Here is a 15,319-nt window from a genome sequence, read left to right as displayed (position 1 = left end):
GTAGGTTGCCTTGTTTGGCACTTCTAATCCCTCTGGATAAGAATAACAAGCCTAAAATGCCTAAAATATAATTTATGTACCGTATACACAGTATATCAATGCGAAAAAATGTGTTCACGTCACTGCATTTCTCAAAATAGCTTCCTCGTTTCTCAGCTATCATTTCTTTCTTTCTTTCTCTCCACTGTCTTCGGACAAAATCCTAGGCCATGGAAGACTGATGAGGTCACTGTTGACATTCCATAGCCTAATGTAAACAGTGTTAATCAAAGCAGAGAGACAGGCCTTAGACTGACGGCGACCCTTAGCGCTGCACACCGGCGATATCAATCACCCTCTGTGAGAACTTAGTCAGATGTATTCAGTTTCGTACAGCCCTGTGTTTTTCTAGAATCACTCAAAATGTTTCCGTCTCCCTAGAATGACTTCAGAGTGTGTTTGGAGTGTTGAGCTGAAATGGAAAGTTTCTAATGTGTTATCTTTTCCCGTAGTTTCCATTCATTGGTTAATGGCGAGGAGGGGGGGGGCTGGAAACTGTACATGGTCGGGTGGGTTCTTGGCCCCTGCAAGTGAAGAGCTATATATAGACAGTACAGTACGACATCACCTGTCTGTCTAGCCACCTTGTCTGCTGCAAACATGCTTGTCCACAAGCTCAACATGACATGGAACTCATCACAATATGTAAGGGGGGCATGTTATCCACTTACAAGCGCATGTCCCCATTTTGGGCATGCCATTAGAGGGATAAGAACATTTTAATATACAGTAGCAGTCGATCTACATGCTCACAACGTGTCGCATTGCGATGCATTGTGAGGACCAAATATTTAAAAAAGAGAACCCAAAACAAGCATTAAGTAATGCTGATGAGAACCCAAGTTTTTATGCAGAAGATTTGTTAAGGAAAATGACTAGTAGATTAGATGTGTTGTAACACGTGAATACAGAAGAGATGACCTTTTCTCACACATTTGTGCAAAATGTGTTGAGCAGTGGTGGAAATACAACAAACCAGTATGTCACCTCAAATACAACCAGAGAAAAATCAACCATCAAGCCTTTATTTATTGTGCACACCACACTTGATGGAGCAATAAATCTCTCCTTCTCACTTGATTTTGGAGTCTTGTGGCCACCATTCTGGCACAGAGGCCTCAGCGGTCACTTTGGTGCCATCAGAAGTTTTGACTGATAGCACTTCTTTGGCATGAGCAAGGCGGATTAGGCTCAGACCGAGTTCTCCAACTCCTGCCCTGTGTTTCCCAGCTGTCTTGCCAGATTGCGTCTGTAGCGTTCCATCCTCGAGGCCTTCGACTGTGGCTGACAGGCGTACTGGCATCAGGCGCTTGCGTATCACTCCAGTGTGATGAGTCCTGGCTGTGAGCTCCTGGCCAAGGTAACAGCCTTTACTGAAGCTGATGCCCTGCATGTACTCTAGATTGGATTCCAGAGGGAGTGCAACGCCAGGAGGAAGGTCTTGAACTCCCTCAGGAAGTCCTATTGCATAGCGATGTCTATGATACTCGTCGGTGTCCCCCTGCTGGCATGATGCGATGATATTTAAAGGGTCAATTTGATCGTCCACCACCAGTCTCCAGCCCATGGCCTCGGTCCGTGCATCAGCCTCCCACACCAAAGCTTTTTCTGTGGTGGAGATATCAGGCTTGGCCAACTTTTGACCTGGTTCTATTCCCTGAGGGAGCACTGCCCATAGAGAGAGGTCCGGACAGGAGTTCAGCTTCACCTTCCGGCGAATCTTGTACATCTTCAAGTGTCTCAAGATGGGGTCTTGAACCGTGCTGTCACACTCGAGGAGAACGCTGTAGCCTGCCTCTGCTTCTTTTATACTGTACAACATGACGTCATACAGTGTCCTTCCCTGTTCATTCAGCATGTGTGCATACATAGCTCTGTGTTGTTCGTTAAAGAGCCCCATGTCGTTGGTTATAAGTCCTTGGAGAAAAACCCCAGTATCTTGTCCTTGGATCTTGATCAAGGTCCTGTGATGAAGGTTGTAACACACGTACTGCGACTTTACCGGATCACGTTCACTCGCTTCTTGGCTGTACTTCTTGACTGGGATCCATCCTTTATTTGACGTTACACACTGATACCATCTGTTGCGTGTTTGAGAATGACACATAGAACCACGAAGAAAGCTGTTGGAACCAAACGTTGCTTTGGCCAAATAAAAGATCCCCACAGTATTCATTGTGACGTCTCTGCGTGTATGGATATCCTTTGCAGGCGTAATATTTGATCATTTGATGACGCAAGATTCAAGCCTGCATCAAATATTACGTCAGACTTGCCCAAATAGGGAGTTAGTTAATAGGTACTGCACTAGTTATGGGAAAATGTACAATTGGTTATTACGACCGCTGTCACATTAGGGACCACTAAGACACAATGGTTGATTCCCTCAATGTCATGCATTATTGTCTCCGCCAGGAGACTATGTTTTCACTTTCCGTCCCCCGTCCCCCTCGGCCAAGCTAACATTGGTCAAGGCTCACGTGACACGTGACAATACGTTGAAAGAGTGTGCTCTGATTGGCTAGTGAGACGCATGACGTATAGCGGCCTATAAATATATGTGTCACTTTGAAAGAGTCTTGGTCTCTTTCAAAGTGAGGTAAGACAGGAATAATCACGAAATGAATGAGAAATGGCGGAGCAATACATTATGTAGACACACTGGCATACCCCGAGAACAACTTATGGGCTAACAACTTATTACTGGATGCCATACCCCGAGAACTGCAGGATTTGCACCCGTTAGAGGAAAGGTTGGTAAGTCAACGTATTGCCTTCATGAAACTTGTTGGCTTGCCAACAAGTTGCCAACAAGTTCAAGGCAATCCACAGTAATGCAGTCAATGTGCCATCTGACGTACACACTATCATCAAAGTTCCAATCTTGGAATAAATTCCAATATTTGCTGGCGGAGACTTGTGCTCCGAGGAGCACATTTTCTAGTTATATTATTGTTGTTATTATTATTATTATATATTATTACTAGGCCGATGTCCGTTGGGAATGCATGCCCCTCTGGTTATGCAATACCCCTTATACAGTACCTGTTGTACCTATTGTCCGTGTACTTAGTGCAGTACCATATCATAGTACTTGGAGGCCAGTCTATGACATCAGTACTACGACGCCATATTGATGACATCAGGGATCTCCATACATGGGCATAAAAGGCACACAGGCAGACAGGCAGATACAGAGATCTCCATATATGGGCATTAAATGGGACATAGAGAGACAGACACAGACACACGGGTAGACAGATAGAGATTTTTTGATTTTTGCTTCTGGACAACTGCTGGCCTGACCAAATTCCCAACAACAACCCGCAGGTCCTGGCCGACGCACATGCCAAATTTGAAGTCACTCGGTCTGATGATGGTGCTCGAGTTATGCGAGAGAAAGTCTCACTCACACACACACACACACACACACACACACACACACACACACACACACACACACACACATGCGCACGCACTCGCACTCTCACACGCAAATGCAAACGTACACACAGACTAGATGCTGCTACAATGTCTACAAAGAATTTTACTCCTATGTACAGAAGAGGTAACAATAAACCTTAAACTTTGAACCAAGTTGAACCTGTAAAAAACCTGGAACTGGCAGACCGGGCCAGTGGGCCATTCAGCAGCAAGAATCTGTTGTCTTACCTACACAGCTAGATGTGTGCACTGGTATTGGGTGGTTAGTCTCTTCTCAACATGTGTTTATGCTGTATGTCTTTGGCACAACGGAGGTAAACCTAAAGAGTAGAGTTGCGTGTCCACCAAACAACGGTGGCATCTCCCTTGTGAAGGGAGTGAGTTTCAATGTTATGTTGTGTTTATATGTGCGAAGGCATGTCCATGTAGCCTGGAAACCAGACGAATCTGCCATTGCAAAAAAATAATTGCCCTCTGCAGATTTGGTCTGGCTGGTCTGAAACCTGTTATCTGAATAGTCATTCATATACATGGTCTCACTGGGCTAACATCTTACAAGTGAAATAATAGCTAAATTAACCGCATTAATCCGGGCATACTTATTTTGGGAATGTCATTCTAGGCAAATGTTCTAAATTATTCACACTCATTACTCACAACGCATCACAAGATGAGCTAATATAATTAGATCAGCTATTTTCGAATGGTCTCAGAATAAAATAGGGCTTAAGTTTGCTGGAGGACCCGACTTTGAGAACCCACTGGTAGGGGTTAAGTGGTTAAACAACAGCCAGTCACTGCAGGTTAGATGTTAATCACCAATGTCCAAATTTGTCTTTTTTAATAAATCTTATTTTGGTCCAAGTGGTTTGGAGACCAAAAATATTTCATCCAGCAGAAGCAACAACAGTGGCTTTTGTCCATAGATCCCAGTGTGAACAGGTGCTGTTCTAAACCCCCTTTGTACTGAATACTGAATGATGACCTGATGAACAGAATAGAGACTACATTCTGTGTGACTCTAAGCTATTTATAGAGAAGACCCACAGAGTCTCATCCATTTGCACCTGTTGGAGGAAAAACTAAATCCCCCTTTAAGAGTTTCTTTCAATTGCCAAGTCAAGAATTCCAAAGTGGAAAATTCCTTAGCAGCTAAATCAGCAGAATCTATAAACAGTGACCCCAGTGCACACCAGAGTATTGTCGGTGATGGTAGGAACATAAAGATATAGCAATGTACAACATGTCTTACGTTTTTACTGCATAGTACTCCTATAGTTTTACTTCATCCCCTGCCTAGAGGAATGCTTTGGAAAAATAAACTATTGCACAGAATCCCTTTCAGTGACAAAGCAGGAATTCCTGGGACACAAATTCCCGAGGAGCAGAAACCTTGTTAATAGTTTAACAGCCTGAGCAAAGCACCCCCCCCCCTCCTCTCTCTATTCCTCACCTGTTCTGGCCTCAGGCTTCCCTCTGGCTGCTAAGTGGGCAGGTGTAAACTAACTCTAATGGGGGCCGTGACACACGGCTTTAAGCGTTGATCAGTCAGTGACAGGAGGGGGAACAGTCCCTCTAGGATAACCTGACAAGGATCTTTAGTGCTGTTGTAAAAACACTACACATTCTTTCCAGTTGTTTGTCGTTGTTGCTGTTGTTTCCTTTGGTAGATATCAAAGGTAGAACAAGGCCCTGGGGATCAGTGATAGTTTCCTGTATCTGTGAAGATAACAACAGAAAAATCTTCTTTGGGTTGAGTCTTACAGAAGTTACACAGTTCTTGTTCTACTTTGCTGTTCAGTTCTGTGACCACTCTGGATTGACTGAACCATGTGGAACTTTTAATCAATCTTACATGTTTTTATTGTGTATAACACATCTGTCTGATTATGTGAAATGTAGAAAATAACATTGTTTTTAGCCTGACATTTCTACTGTACTTGCGCTGCAGAAAAACTGGCTCAGTTCTTTCCTATACTTATTGTTCATGCTTAAAATGAAACTGGTTTGCAAACAAGTGGCATATCTAGACCAAAGAAAAGCAACTCTCAAGTGTTCTTAAATAATAATAATTAAGAAAGGAACCGTTTTGGACATACAAGATTTCCACCCGACAGCGACTATATACAGTACAGGGAAAACCCAGAGTTGCACTTGTCCTCCAAGTGCCATGTCCTGTGAACCCAGCAGTAGAGCTATTCTTAGCTGTTTAATGGACACTTAGCTTGTTTTATGGATACGTGCTGGAAGTGAAGTCAAAGAGTTAGAATCATCAATGCAACAGAGCAGAGTGACTCACTGGAACGGTGAGTCACTTTGAAGCCTCCTTTTACAAGCTGATGGAGAGTTTACTGTAACAACATCTCCCACACAACATACACATACACCAACTACTTAATACTTTCAAAGTGACATTACAGTGAGTCCTTTTTACTACACTAGTGGTTTTCAAACATATTCATGTCAAGGACCCCCAAATTGATATCTATTTGGCCGTGGACCCCCATTTGGAAAGATTTTGTGCGAGACCCCCCTAACCTAAAAAATGAGTACATTTAGGACAAACCCTACATACAAGGGTACACCCTCCCACACACTTACAGTTCCACACAGACAGTGAAACAGAGTTAAATTAACTTACACATTTTACAGTGCAGTTAACATCCGTTAAAATGGACACAAGCAGAAATCATGCGTGTGTATGAGCTGCGTGTGTGTGTGTGTGTGTGTGTGTGTGTGTGTGTGTGTGTGTGTGTGTGTGTGTGTGTGTGTGTGTGTGTGTGTGTGTGTGTGTGTGTGTGTGTGTGTGTGTGTGTTGGGGGAATTTAAGGTCTCAGAGAAGTTATGTGATGAAAGCTGAGCGACATCCTGGAACTGGTCAGCCAGCGGTCAGCACACACACATACACACACACACACGCACACACACACACACACACACACACACACACTGTGTGTGGCCAGACATTTTGTCAGTCTCTGTCATCAGCTGGTTGAAGAAGCAGCAACCCACAGTCAGTCGTAATGCCCTACAGTCTAAACATAGCATGGTCAAGTGTGTGTGTGTGTGTGTGTGTGTGTGTGTGTGTGTGTGTGTGTGTGTGTGTGTGTGTGTGTGTGTGTGTGTGTGTGTGTGTGTGTGTGTGTGTGTGTGTGTGTGTGTGTGTGTGTGTGTGTGTGTGTGTGTATATTTATCCTTTGTGGATATCTCCATGCCTCTGTGCTAATGCCTAAGACAAACATACAGCTAGCTAGTAGTGTTCACTTCACAAGGAGGGAGAGAGACACAGTGAGAGAGAGAGAGAGAGAGAGAGAGAGAGAGGATATTTCCATGTGGATTCTGACTTATCATGATTTTTAACCACTTAAACATCTGAATTCGCAGTAAATAGCAGATCAGACTTGTCGATCGGCTATTTTCAGCGAAGATCATTTAATGTCGAGCGAAAACAGAGAAGTCACTAGTATAGAGGTCTGAGGGACTCTGGTCAACCAACTTTGGTGTGTTTGATGTGTAAAAAGTGCAAAGTAAATAATTATTGTTATTAGTGGTGGTTGTAGCAACAGGAACAACAGAAGCAACATTTCAATATAGTAATAGTTAGAGTGATGGATATAGTAGAAGTAGTGGGACTAGTAGTAGTGATAGCAATAATAGGCCGGGTTGACTACCCAGGGCGCACAAACTTTGGTAGGCACTAGGCAGTCATAGCCACTTGGAATAGGATAATACATCTTGATCACATGACCCCATATATAATGTGTACCAATTTGTGTCAGTTTTGGACAAAATCTGTAGGAGTAGTACAGTAGCAAAAAGCGTGTTTTGCAACACAAAATGGCAGAAACCGTAATCTGGCACAAACGGCCAGGCCCATATGGAGAGTGAGGATCCAAATTAATATTTTTTGTACGACCTACGGTTATTGGCCAAAAGTGAAGTGGGCATTTGAAAATGTGGGATGGAGGTTCTTCCTTGGTCCACTGTAAGTGTGTGTGCAAAGTTTCACAGCAAATGGGGAGCTGTATTCATAATTTGTGCCATTTTGTGCTAAATGGGCCACTCGTTGGCCTCCTCGGGAATGTGCGTGCAAAGTTTCAGGGTAATCAGACGCTGCGTTCATGATTTGTGGCATTTCGTGCGAAACAGGCCACTCCCGCAAACTTTGGAAGCCGATCGTAGCCAATCAGAATAGAATATGAAACATCGGACACATAGGTCTTGATCAGATGGCCATAGAGATTACCAATTTGTGTGAGGTTTGGACAAAATCTGTAGGAGTAAAATAGTTGATTTTGCAAAAATCTGCCTCATGGTGCCGCTATAACAGGCCGATCTGGAGCAAAGGTTCTGCTCTGGCCTCCAGGGAGTGTGCGTGCAAAGCTTCACGCTGATCGGTCCAACAGTACTGGAAATTAGCCCCACACACACACACACACACACACACACACGTGAAAACATATTCTCCAGACAATAACAGTATACAGTAGTTAGCTCTCGTTGTACTAACACTACTATGGGGCTGCACACTTGTGAACATTTGACAACCTGCTATGGGGTGGCACTGGCTCAGGAGACAGAGTGGCCATCTTGGAATTGCAAAGTTCCCGCTTTGATCCCCAGCTCCTCCTAGCTTCGTGTCAAAGTTTCCTTGAGCAAGACACTGACTGAACCACTAACTGCTCCGATGTGCAGGTTGGCAAATGTTCATTAAGTGTGTGTGGATAAATGAGTGAATGTAATGCACATTAAAGTGCTTTGGAGGAAGGCGCTACAGTATATAAATGCAGCAACGGCACTAGCTGTAGTATTGATAACACCATGTTGAGTTGTTCCTGGCCCGCCCCAGTTGTGTTTTCTGTGGAAAGCATTAGAATGACTGACAGCTCCAACTGAGCTCTTTAATAAAGGCCTCTTTATGAGCTACAGTATGGAGCCCCACAGCCAGGATCTGGGGAGTGATAAGGTTTAATATGACTGTCTATGCTTATTCATCTATGTCAGTGGTTCTCAAACATTTTCATGTGAAGGACCACCGGATAGATATGCATTAGGCCGCAGACCCCCACTTGAAACGATTTTGTGCCAGGGAAAAGAGATAATTTGGCAACAAATTTTGTCAAAGGTTTGTCAACATTTTTCAAAAACAGCTGTAAAATAAAATATGGCTTAAGTCTTTAACGGTCCTTCATTTTCAACCCCCTGGAACCCCCTCCAGAACCTCTCCCAGACCCCACACTGATAACCAGTGATATGGTTTGTGACCTAATTTATATTCAACGGTGTCACACACACTGCAAATAGCAGATCTACAAGCTCATAACACGTTATAAATTAAGCATTAGCAGCTGACTATAAATGACTTAAAATCCCATTCCCAACATCACTTACCAGAGGTAGGTAGGAATAATGTTGTTATATACTAAAGAGGAGAGGTTCTGAACTCCTGATCCTGGAAACAGACTACTTCTATTCTACTAGCTGTCTTATTCCTTTCACCTGGTTTCCCAGACAACAGCAGACAACGTTATACTCCTCTGTGCGGTTGGGATGCTGTATTCCCCACTTTGATGCTACCATGTCAATTGAAAACAATTGGATTTATTTTTTCCCACTATAGTTTGAGTGATTACCCAGCCTGCAATGTGAAGTTTCAAAAACAAATAAAAGATTTATGTAGTGATATGATACAGTACATTTCCTCCTCAAAAACAGACTTTTAAAACATGCATAAACATGGCAAGTGCACACATTCTTATGGATGTGCATGAATGGACTTATTTATGTATTCACATAAACAAACACAAACACAAATAAACACCAATGTGCATTCAACACATATACACAATACGTATGTACACAAACACACACACATGATTGCATGCCCCACACACAAACACACGCACGCACGCACACACACACACACACACTCCATCGGTCCGACTGATTAATCCTGTTCCAAACCAACCAGCCTTTTTTCATTGTCCAAGCATTTCCATATCATTTGACTTGTTCGTTCTTGTGGCCAATAAACAAACACACACTGCTACAAATGTTTATCCGTCGCCATAACAGGCCTCATCCTCCTCACTTGCTTTACTCCGCAGAGGGATTACGCCAAAAACCATGATTGATATTAGTGTTAACCACTTTCAACCTAGCTGGCATCCATATTTATGGTCAATTTAGGGGTACAGTTTCCAAAATTATCCAAAATAGCAGCTTTAAAAGCTCACAACACGTCACAATGCGATGTGTTGTGAGCCTGTGGATCGGCTATTTTCACCGCACGACACCATCATACTGTACAACAAAGTATAAAATAGGGCTTAAGTGGTTTATATCACCACCAGAGAATAACTCGGAAACTCTTGAATGTTTGGGTTGAAAAGGTCAAAGGTCAAGACCACAATGAAGGTCAGGTTCTGTAACACACACCTGTAGTAGCAGTTAAGTGCCAGCCAACGAAAGCAAGCAATAAAAAATATATTTTTTAAAGTTGCCGCACACTTTTACTTACACTTTTAATATTTTATAAAGGACATGATCAAATATAAAAACCAAGGTTTCGGCAACAAACCGTGTCTTTTTCAGGGTTGAGGTTAGAACTGATTGACACAGTTAAATATACAAACGGTCAAGGTCATAATCACCGTCAACGTCTAGTAGTTGTCCTGAAGACCTGATTAACCTTTGGTTCAAAAGGGTTAAAGGCTAAGGTGACAATAAAGGGCTGTTAGCAAAATAATTTGAGAACAGATGGCTAGACTGTCTTTACCCATAGTGAGAAGAATGATCAGCACGCTGCCCTCAAGAGAAGAACATTAACATTTGGATGAAAAAGGTCAAAGGTCAAGGTCACAGCCAAGGGCATTGGCAAAATTACATAATCATATCCAAGGTGGAAATGGTATCTATGTTAACCTTTGCATAGTGTTGCCAGAAGTATGCACGCTACTGAGTACAAGATTCTTTCCTAATGGCACAATGTGACACGTCATGTAATGAATGTGTAAGACAAAATTCTGCAGTCTGCAGGCATCTTTAGGAGATGGAGCTTAAACCAGGAGAGTTGGAGAGGGAAAGTAACAGTCACCCTGACCTTAGATGAAGCAGCTGTGTTTATCAGCCTGATGCCTTGCGTCCAATTTCACGACCCATTTGTAGCCACAAAATTATAACTATGACAAAAACCAAAAGATGATCAACGGTTTCACAGTACAAGGTTTGGTGATTGCCAGGAAACCCCTGCTTATACCCCCCCCCCCCCCATTTTCTTTCTTACATGTATTAGTTTATTGGTATCAGGGAGTGGGACAATGTACAAAATACATTAATCTCAAGCAAAGAGAACACATTTTTTGTACCAGATTTCGCTAAGATAATTTCCAGAAACAATAAAAGAGTGCAAAACCTGTCATCTCCACTACAAATGGACCAACATTTAGCTGACTTCTAATCCAGGGCTGTAGAAAACAGACACACAGGATAATCAGAGCCTATACCTGCCTAGATAAGATGTGATTTACTGGCTAAATGATTCAATTACAGGCCTATTTGCAGAGATGAGAGAAGCACTAGTTCCTGTATATACTTTGGAGTCAGTTAAACCTTATTATGTTTACTTTGGACTCACTTAGACTAATCTATGGCACGTCTCTTTTTTCAGGTATAGGTCCGTGTTGACTAGCACCCTGACTCTGCCAGACTTAACAAACAGCATCTCAAGTTAGAATGTGTATATGCAATACATAAAACCCCAAGGACCAGTCAGTACGTTTTATGGGATTCAGTGGAGTTATGTAAACCATTGGTATAGTACACATTATGTCAAACCTGACTAAGACATATATTATAATCATTGGGATTGTGTAACAGAATACGTTTCATCCCCTGGTTAGGAACACAGCTCTACCCAGGTTTCAATCCTCCTGAACCAACTAGTGTATAAACCTAACCCTAACTAAATCCCATGGTAGTGGGTGTAACTAATGCGTAACATGGTAGTTGAGGTATAGTGCTGTCCTATGCAGTAATCTCTCATTATTTGTAATCCACTAGTATACAGTGAGAATAAAGGGCCCCCAAAAGGCCATTTATGCTTTTTTGGTGCATTTATATAGCACATTTATATCACACACACATTCATACACCGATGGCGGAGGAAACCATGCAAGGCACCAACCTGCTCACCTGCTGCCTGAAGAGAGGATCTTTGCATAAAATAATGTATGTTGGTAGGGTAAAATGCATCTGAAGTCTATATGTATTCTATTATGTACTTTAATTGTTTTCATGGTGTGGCTCTGCAGGAGTCTAGCCACCTATAAGAGGGTTGGTCTGTGTGTGGCTCTTTCTGTCTGTCTTTCTGTCCAGAGCTAATCCCGCAAACTGCTCGACTGATCAACACCAAATTTCTTGTGCAAACTGCCAGTAGGCCACAGGAGCACCGCCAGAAGTATTTATTTTCCCACATAATGTGTTATCCTTTTTGAAGGAGCCATACCGAGTGTGTGTGTGTGTGTGTGTGTGTGTGTGTGTGTGTGTGTGTGTGTGTGTGTGTGTGTGTGTGCCTTTGGCCAGGTGTGGGCGGGTTCACCACGGAAGGCAGGGTGCCTTAGCAATTAGGCAGGTAAAGAGATAAGGGCACAGGTGCCAGTTAACAGATATCATTTGGACATTTTGATATTGAACGTGTTAGACAATTTCCCGTGCCCAGCCGAGTGGCTGGATAGTCACTACACTTTTTGAAACTTTCCATTAACCTTTATAATGGAAGTCAACAGGGCTCAGACTGAAAACCAAATTTGGAGTCATACGTCATAGACTTCATGTGGTCAGCTTTGCTGTCAGTCATCTATTCTATGGCATGTCTGAGATCCACATTGGAGCCACGCCTTTCCCAAGTGGATTATCTACACGCCATTGTTGTGAGCAACATTAAAACGTACTTCTGCATTGAGGTGTCTTCTCACCACTTCTTATTTATACATTCTTTTTAATAGATCTAATGACAGTGAGATCATGCATTATAAATGTACAGTATAGGAGCAGAGAAACAGATCCTCACCATCAACATCCAAAACAAATGAGAAAGTGGTTAAGCATGACACATTTATTCAACTGTACATAGTTCCACTTGGGTATCATTACCAGGGTTCAGTAGCCATTTTTCAAATCGTTGCTGTGGGGCGGAAACCTCTTATCTCCATATTTTTAAGTTTTTTTTCTTTGTAAATTAATGTCCAACGTCATACATACATAGTGTCACACAAAAGCAGCAAAAATAGCAGATCTACAAGCTCAAAACGCGTTGCGATGTGCAGCGATCTGAGCTTGTAGATCTGCTATCCTTGCCATTTTTTTATTTTAATCCTGAAAAGTAACAGTCTTGGACATATGAGGTTTCCGCCTGAAGGCAACGAAATCAGAAGGAATGTGGCTCTACCTCAACTGCTGCTCCACCGGGGAATCCTGAGTTTCACATTTTAGTATTCTTTGGAGCCTGTTTCCTCCTTATTTATGTCTTCTGCCATCTTTGCCGTGAAAAACGTGGTGGTGATGAATTATGGGATGAACCTTCTATGAGGTGGGTGTAATGGAGTGTGACTCATTAAAAGAAAAAGGGGAGAAAAAAAGGATGTCCTCTCTCATAGGAAATGTGAGGCCAGTATAACTTTCACACTGTTCTCCCACATCTACTTTCTACATACATGAAATACACTTTAATCCTGGCATCCCAATTTTGGGCATGTCATTATAGGCGGAGGAAAAAAAGGAATAAAAGAAATTTGAACAATTACGACAATTGTTTAAAAACAGTAGATCTCGCGCTGTGTGGTGAGGACTGGCTATTTTTGAAATAATTTAGAATTTCTTTGTGGTTAAGTGGGTAAGCAGTTCAGTGGTTAATGTTTAGTTTTTTTTGTAGGGGACAACAGAAATCTTTCATTGTTGACTGGAACACACTTTATAGACCACACTGGGTAATGTTACTGTACATTGACGATTCCACTTATTTTGAGTTGGGGTTGAGGACCAGGTCTGTGACAGGAGGGTCCCCTGGGTGCAGTAACCAGATCATGACGTCCAAATAGTTCCTGGTTCACAAGGAAATGAAAAAGGTCTCTAATTTCGCTGTTCCTCGGATTGCACACTCCTCCATTCTTTCTCCTCCCTTTCTCTGTCTCTTTGTCTGTCTTTTTGTCTGTCTGCCTGCCTTTCTCCCTCTCAATAACTGTCATTTCCTCCATCTCTCTCTCTCTCATTCACCCGTTTCTCTTTTCAGTATCAGGCTTGTTTCCTCTCTCTCTCTCACACTCTCATTTCCTCTCTCGTCCCCTGCCTCTACCTCTGTTCTCCTCGGAGGAAAATGAATCTGAGTGTGTTTGAAACGTAGAAGAAGCAGACACACCCACTCAGCTCTGGCCTTGACCTTGACCAACATCCATCACATCCTCCTGTCAGTCAGACAGACCCTCTTCTAAACCTGTGGTTCTCAAAGTGGGGTCCAGGGACCCTCAGGGTTCCTCCAAAAGGACCCTTACAGATCTGTAACTCTCAGAGTTATGGGGGGTCCTCAAAAGTACAACGTTTGAGAACCACTGTTCTAAACCACCTCATTAATCCTCCTCTGCCAACAGCAACGCAAACTGCCCAGGTGGGAAAATAAACCCTGATTTCATTATCTGTCACATGGCACATGTGAAACCCTGTGCCCAGCAGCTGGCACTTATATTCCCTTCCTCCAATCAGGCAAGAGAAAATATCCACCATTGTCTTCCATCATTCTTCTTCCTCCTCCGTCACCACCACCCAGCCAACCCCCAAACCTCCCTCGTCCAACCACCCTCCCTTCCACCTCTACCACAGGAGAACCAGGCAGTTCCACAGGCAGGAGGAATATCTTGGAAGGAAGGAAAATAAACACTGGGAATGGTGGTGGGATGGGGTGGGGGAGAAACTGAAAGAAAGAGCCATAAAAACAGTGAGGGGCAAAGGAGAGCAGGGTTAAGTGGGCCTCCAGGTACGGTCCCCATCCCCCTTCAGCAGAACTGCTATGTCCAGTAAACATGTCTCTATGGCCAGATGATTAAACACGTCTGACCACAATGCATTAAAGAAATGCATCAATGTTCTCACCATATGTTCTGAAATAAAGTTAAAAGTCTGTCATTCCGAATCCTGGATGGTTCGCACGCACGCGCGCACACACACACACACACACACACACACACACACACACACACACACACACACACACACACACACACACACACACACACACACACACACACACACACACACACACACACACACACACACACACACACACACACACACACACACACAATGTGGTCCACTCAGTCAGGAGGGCACATATAAGACGAGACCAAGTCAGGAGTCTGGTTGTAGAATTCACTACCACAAAGGTTCCCAAACTTTTTCAGCTCGGGCCCAAATACATAATTTCAAATACATTATAAATTGCACATCTATATTCATAAACGAAATGCAATGTATATATTATTTATTTAATTACAAAGGAACAGAAGTTAAAATCTTAAGTTTCACATCACCTCCTGTGCACACTCTGTAGTGACTAAGCAACGCAGCTGCAGCTAATCAAATGAAGCTTTGTGCCGGCGCTGCAAGCTTGTACATCTGCTATTTTAGAAAATGTTTGAAAAATCTTGAAAGTGTTTGAAAAATCATTTTGAATAACGAAAAGGTTTGAGAACTACTGGCTCTATTTAGAAGGCATTTGTAGAATCGGCCTCCTCAGGTCTTAATGGGTTAATAATGGGTGCCCAGTGCCATGGGTGTGTCAGTGTGC

At 42.9% G+C, this 15,319-nt stretch overlaps 1 protein-coding gene across 1 annotated transcript in view; it reads right to left on the bottom strand.

Moving 5' to 3' along the window:
* Positions 1-1,111: 1,111 nt before the first annotated feature.
* The window catches only part of LOC311043824 (putative transferase CAF17 homolog, mitochondrial), a gene marked incomplete at both ends in the record, with an annotated part of 42,376 nt that continues 28,168 nt past the window's right edge, over positions 1,112-15,319 (bottom strand). Inside the window, one exon of the mRNA XM_084055196.1 lies at positions 1,112-2,120. Within this exon, the coding sequence (XP_083911322.1) occupies positions 1,112-2,120 (1,009 nt within the window). The remainder of the gene's footprint in view (positions 2,121-15,319) is intronic.

Source organism: Gymnoscopelus microlampas (genome assembly GCF_963454915.1).
Source record: "Gymnoscopelus microlampas genome assembly, chromosome: 1".
In the NCBI taxonomy this organism is placed as follows: domain Eukaryota; kingdom Metazoa; phylum Chordata; class Actinopteri; order Myctophiformes; family Myctophidae; genus Gymnoscopelus; species Gymnoscopelus microlampas.
The sequence above is the reverse complement of the archived record's forward strand: the minus strand, read 5'-3'. Positions and strand labels throughout refer to the sequence as shown.